Below are 5,439 nucleotides of genomic sequence, written 5' to 3'. Positions count from 1 at the left end.
TAACGTTTCACCCTTTTAATTTTCGATTGAACTCACTATAATTTTGAAATTATGTCAAATACATCCGCCACTAAAATTTAAGTAAAAGAGTTTGTTGGCAACACACAAAATCTCTCATCTACAATTGAAATAGCAACTCCCCATAAAGCCAAAAGAGTGAAAGACACATCAAGAATTTCTTCCAATTTACGAAAGACGATTCGATTATGCAGTTGTAATAAGGATATAAACTAATTAATAATAATAAAAAAAGATACGTAACATAGAGGCTTCCGAATTAATTTCATATTCTTTTAACGAGTAGCGATAAGAATAATAAATCATTGTCATAGAAAGTTGAGACATTATTACAATTAGTGTGCTACAAATTAAAAGAGGACAAATTCAATAAAAGAATTAATTAATTGGAACGAAGAGAGGAGAGGACTACATCTTGAAGGGAACTATCTCTTTGCATAGCAGCTTTGAACTCATCAAATGTGACTTTACCATCACTATTTGCATCCATTAAATCAAATATCTCGCCAAGTTTTCCTGGTTCTGTTATATCCATTGGAAGGCAGTCTTCTGGAAGTGCCTACAATTTTTTTTATCAAATAAATAATTATTACAAGTATTATTAAATTTCTATAAACAAAAAAGGAAAACCGTATTACTCTCAACATGGACGCAACTTCTTCCTTGCTAATGCAGCCTGATCTATCTGTATCATACATCTGATTACCGAAAAATATCAATATTAATGTCTAAATTGTTAAAAACATATAGATTAAACAAACAAAAAACAATAGAAAGAAATATTTGTTTTAAGTTGTATTATTGTACCTGGAAACAAAGACGAAGTGCATCATCTCCTTGGGAATACTTGAGGCTTGAGAAGCCACCAATGATTTCTCTCATGTCTACCGTTCCATCACGATTATTGTCAAATAGATCAAATATTCTGGGAGCTAAAGGGACTAAAGATGACATTTCCATAGCTTTGAGGACCTCTTCGAATTCCAGCAAAGTTGCATTTTCTCCATTTTTGCATCTGTGTCCATAGGCCAAATTAATCGAATATGTAATCATTGGGATAATTGTTGGAGTCTCAAATGATGAATAAGTATATTGACAAAGTCCAAGATAGAAAGCAGGAAAGAAAAAAATTCTAGTTATAATGAGTTGGGTACTCTACATGGTATAAAGCTTTTTGGGGAAAATCGTGCGAGCTTGGCTCAACACGTACAATATCACAACATGTTAAGAGTATTTATGGGTCATTTTATCATAAAAATTGGTATTAGAGCCAATGGTCCGCGGACTATGGAGATGGCCGAGCGTGGCATGAGGGCCAGACTATGTGGCTTTACCTATCTACGAGGTTTACAACCTTTACCCGTAGTTTTAAAGACGCATGCATAGTCTTTGGGCTTCGGTAACCGTAAATACTCAAGATCATATGGGTGACACACAATTAATCTCCAAATTAACCCATGAATGATGATGGGTCATGTGTGTGAACAAAGCTCCACTTGGAAAGTAAAAAGAAAAAATATTACTGGATACTCTTAAGGCATTTTGGGAAAAATCGTGCGGGGGTTTGAAGACAAAATCACAATGTATTAAGAATATCTCAATTTGCGTCGTTCTAGCCTAACAAAGCAACCATGACAATTAGTACTTACATTTTTTTGAAATTGTGGCTGAGGTTCTCTAATTCTTCAGGCTTGAGGTCATAGGAACCAACCAATTTCTTCAATTTCTTTGTTCGCAAGGAAAAGCTGCTGCTCAAGACACTGGCCATAGCTGCTGCCCTGAACTTGCGCCGAGCGTTGAAGCTTTGGAGACGGGAAACAATCTCGGCGTCCATCTGTTCTTGCTTTGCCAAATCTCCAGTCACCCATGGATGATCAAGTATCTACACCATAGATAAGATAATATGTTAATTTTTTTAAAAAATATAATTTGCATAGCGGTGAAATTTGAATCAATTTTGAGTGCTCAGATATCATATTGAATGACAAGAGGAGTTGCTCAGATGATCAGCGTCCCCCATACAATCTCAAGGTTGTGGGTTCGAGTCACCAAAGAAGCATAGCTCCAACAAAGGAGATTAAAGGGGGAGTCAAAAGAAAAAAAGATACCATGTTGAATTATTTGGTAATTCTCATTTAAAAGTTCAAATATTTTGAGAGGATCTAGTTCTATTTAATTAATTTTATTTTCAGATAAATGAAAGGCGAGGTTAAAATTGTACATAAAGTTCTTTTGAATACCTTTGATGGTTTTCACGATAGAAATTTTACACTAGAATTTTTCCTAAATTAATAACTTGAACACATTTTGTGACCAAAAAAAATTTAAAAAAAAAATAGAACAGTTAAATATGCAACACCTAGGCCGTTGTTGTTGTACTAAGATTTTCACAATAACATTGAAGTTGTGATTATTAAATACCCTTATAATTAACAGCAATTAAGATATACTCTCATATTTTCACTAGAAAATAGGACAAAAAAAGGATTGGATTTATTAAGAAAAAGGAGCAAATTATAAAACCTCTTGAGCAGTAGGCCTAATGTTAGGATCAACTTTCAAGAGACTGGAAATTAGTTGTTTTGCTGAAGAAGATATATTTTTCCAGGTTTTCTCATCAAAACTGAACTGCCCCTGTATGAAATAAAAAATTTCATTTGTTATTTCATTGAAAAGAAAAGAGAGATAATTATGAAATAATCATAGGGAAATTATGTGAAATAGCAGGCCGAGGACTTACATTTAATATCATTTGTTGCTTTTGCCTATTGGACGGTGCGAAGAAAGGTGGGTACCTGAAGTATTATGGGACAATAATAGAAAATCAACATTGTATGCATTAACTATATATCGATGTCAAAGGAATATCTACATAAAAACCCATAACGTTCCTAAAAAAAAATGAGTAGAAAAACTAGTTTTCTTCCAACAAAAAGAACTTAAAACCCTAAGGTGTTTAATTCATATTTTCCTTCTACCAGTTAGCAGGAAAAAATTAAGAGATAAACATAAATACATAATTAGAGTTTTTTCTTTACGGAGAAATATATTCAAAGTCAACAAATCAGTCGGTTCGACAAAACAAAACCGCAAATTAAGCTTAATTAAATAAATAAAACAAGCTGGCTATTCTTATATAGTCCTTACATTTTTTTTCCTTTTTTTGGGGGGGGGGGGTTAGGGGGGGGTGGGAGTTGGAGGGAGAAACTGGGTATTTTCCCTCATGCAAGTCAAATAACTAAAATGTAGCTCATTGAAATTTTAGGAATTTAGATAATTTGTATATTACTAGCTTGTAGGTAGGATTCCATGATCATTTAATATATATGTATTATTAAGCAATATAATAAAATTCTGTACCTTCCAATAATTCAGGTGGTGATTAGTACCTAATGAAGTCTACCCAAACTTGAAAAGCTCTTCATTACCATGCATTGGACTACTTATGTGAGTATAACTTAACACCCTTTTTGTCAGTAAACTATAGTACTAATTTTTGTTCCAACTTTTTAAAATATATTTATAAGTAATTTGGAACATGAAAGAAATTCTCAACCTTTTTGGTTAGTTTAAAAGTCTCAAATCCCAAATAAAAAGTCTAATTCTAGTTTAAAGGAAAGTTCGGAGACCAAAAAAGCATACTAACCCAGAGAGCAGAATGTAAAGAATAACACCAAGTGACCAAATATCACTTTTCGTGGTTATCTTTTCCCTTGAAAGTGCTTCTGGTGATACATAATCTATTGAACCAAACAAACCAACCACTGGATTTGCAAAATCCTCAATAGAACTCAGCCCAAAGTCCATAATCTTCAACGCTGAATTCTCATCCTTGTTCAAGAATAGACAGTTTTCTGGTTTCAAGTCCCTGTGAACTATACTTGCCCCGTGTAGCGCTTCTAGCCCCTTAGCTATCTGTCTCACCACTGCAGCCGCCCCCGCCTCATTATACCTGTTACAAAAATTCAACAATTGTTTTTTCTTAAAACTCTGTGTCCAGTCAAATACTTAAAACACAGAAACTTTAATAATGAAAGGAAGATTTTTGAGATATGTAGTCTTAAATAAGTCATAGAATTTATTTGGCTGTAAAACTTTTGAAACTTGTGGTCTGAAACCTACCATAGCATTTGTGTGGCTATAAATGATTCCTATTAAGAAAATATTGAAATGTGACAATCTTTTTGGAAGAGACAACAACAACAACGACAACGACGACCTAGTAAAATTCTATTAGTGGGGTCTGGAGAGGGTACTTTATATGTTTCCAAAAGACCCTCGACTCAAGAAGGCGAAAAGAGAAAAGAGACAATATATAAGTATCATCAACAGAAACCAAAAGAAAAATAGAAAATAGATAATACTCCTAAGCAATAGCAATAAACAGTAAATAGTCCCGGCACTATGAAAAATGAAAGAGTAGTGAGAACACGTAATTAACCGCCCAGTCTAAGACAAAAATCCTATCAAACTAGCCACACATAGTTACGAAGTAGAAATAGGCGCCACTCCTCCTACCCTAGGACCCTAATAGTCGACCTTCACAACTTCCTATCAAGGGTCATGTCCTCCGAAATCAAAAGACTTATAAGAAAATAGTGTTAATCTTTTTGAAACAGACGGACTAATGTTCAAAAGTACCTTGCTGTCCCGACAATCCGATCAAAGAGCTCACCACCAGAACAAAGCTCCAATATGAGATGAACTCCAGAAGAATCCTCACAAACGTCGTAGAGATGAATGACGTTAGGATGAGGAGAAACGTCTTCCACGATCTTCCTCATAACTAATAGCTCGTTCGTCAGCAAAGTTTCGGATATCAAAGCCGCCTGTGGTACTCGAGAGTTTTTAACAGACCTATTTTTTTTCTTCTCCGCCGGTGGTGGCCCGAATCGCCGGAGGGTTTTAATAGCAACAACGTCATGTTGTTGACCCGAATGTAGTGTAATTCTTCTTGTTCCTCTCCTCACTACTGAAAAGCCTCCTCTTCCTAGGATATCTGTCACTTCATATTCATCACTTAGAGTTTTTCCATCTTCCCTTTGTCCCATGAGATATTGTGTTTAATTTGATAAAGAGTGTGATGGAATTAGGAAGGAAATGAGGTACAGTACTATTTGGAAAATAGAGGAAATGAGGTGGGTAAACACGTACTTACATCAGCAAATTGATTATCAGTTTTATAAGGTTTTTATTTTATTTTTAATTTTTTGTTGGCCGGGCGGGATGGGCGTGGGTCATGAAATATAAGCAAATGGCAACAAAGGGGAGAGGTTAAGAAGAAGAGACAATTGACTAAGTCAAACTAATATTCTTTGAGATTAATTATGTTAATTCTCTTTGTTCTTGAGATGTATATCTCTCAATAATAATATAAGATGCCTCCAATCATGTAGATAGGCAAGTACAAAGTTTCTTATT

General features: G+C 34.5%; 1 protein-coding gene across 1 annotated transcript; it reads right to left on the bottom strand.

The window, feature by feature from the left end:
- Positions 1–261: 261 nt before the first annotated feature.
- On the bottom strand, positions 262–5,197 carry LOC109221147 (calcium and calcium/calmodulin-dependent serine/threonine-protein kinase-like). The gene is made up of 8 exons (XM_019385610.1): positions 4,660–5,197; positions 3,665–3,970; positions 2,759–2,813; positions 2,542–2,652; positions 1,668–1,900; positions 826–1,033; positions 657–716; positions 262–577 (listed from the first exon to the last, which is right to left on the bottom strand). Exons 1-8 carry the CDS (start codon positions 5,067–5,069, stop codon positions 401–403), a joined length of 1,560 nt encoding a protein of 519 aa, XP_019241155.1. The 5' UTR covers positions 5,070–5,197; the 3' UTR covers positions 262–400.
- Positions 5,198–5,439: the final 242 nt, after the last annotated feature.

This window comes from Nicotiana attenuata, unplaced genomic scaffold (assembly GCF_001879085.1).
Source record: "Nicotiana attenuata strain UT unplaced genomic scaffold, NIATTr2, whole genome shotgun sequence".
Taxonomy (NCBI): Eukaryota; Viridiplantae; Streptophyta; class Magnoliopsida; order Solanales; family Solanaceae; genus Nicotiana; species Nicotiana attenuata.
Note: the sequence above shows the minus strand (reverse complement) of the source record. Positions and strands in the feature narration are given on the sequence as shown.

Excerpts from the sequence above, each read along its gene's own strand:
- LOC109221147 (XM_019385610.1), bottom strand. The coding sequence starts at position 5,069 with ATGGGACAAAGGGAAGATGGAAAAACTCTAAGTGATGAATATGAAGTG. Across the intron at positions 3,971-4,659 it reads CGGATTGTCGGGACAGCAAG|GTATAATGAGGCGGGGGCGG; the intron begins GTACTTTTGAAC and ends TTTTTGTAACAG. Across the intron at positions 1,034-1,667 it reads AGCCACAATTTCAAAAAAAT|ATGCAAAAATGGAGAAAATG; the intron begins GTAAGTACTAAT and ends CTATGGACACAG.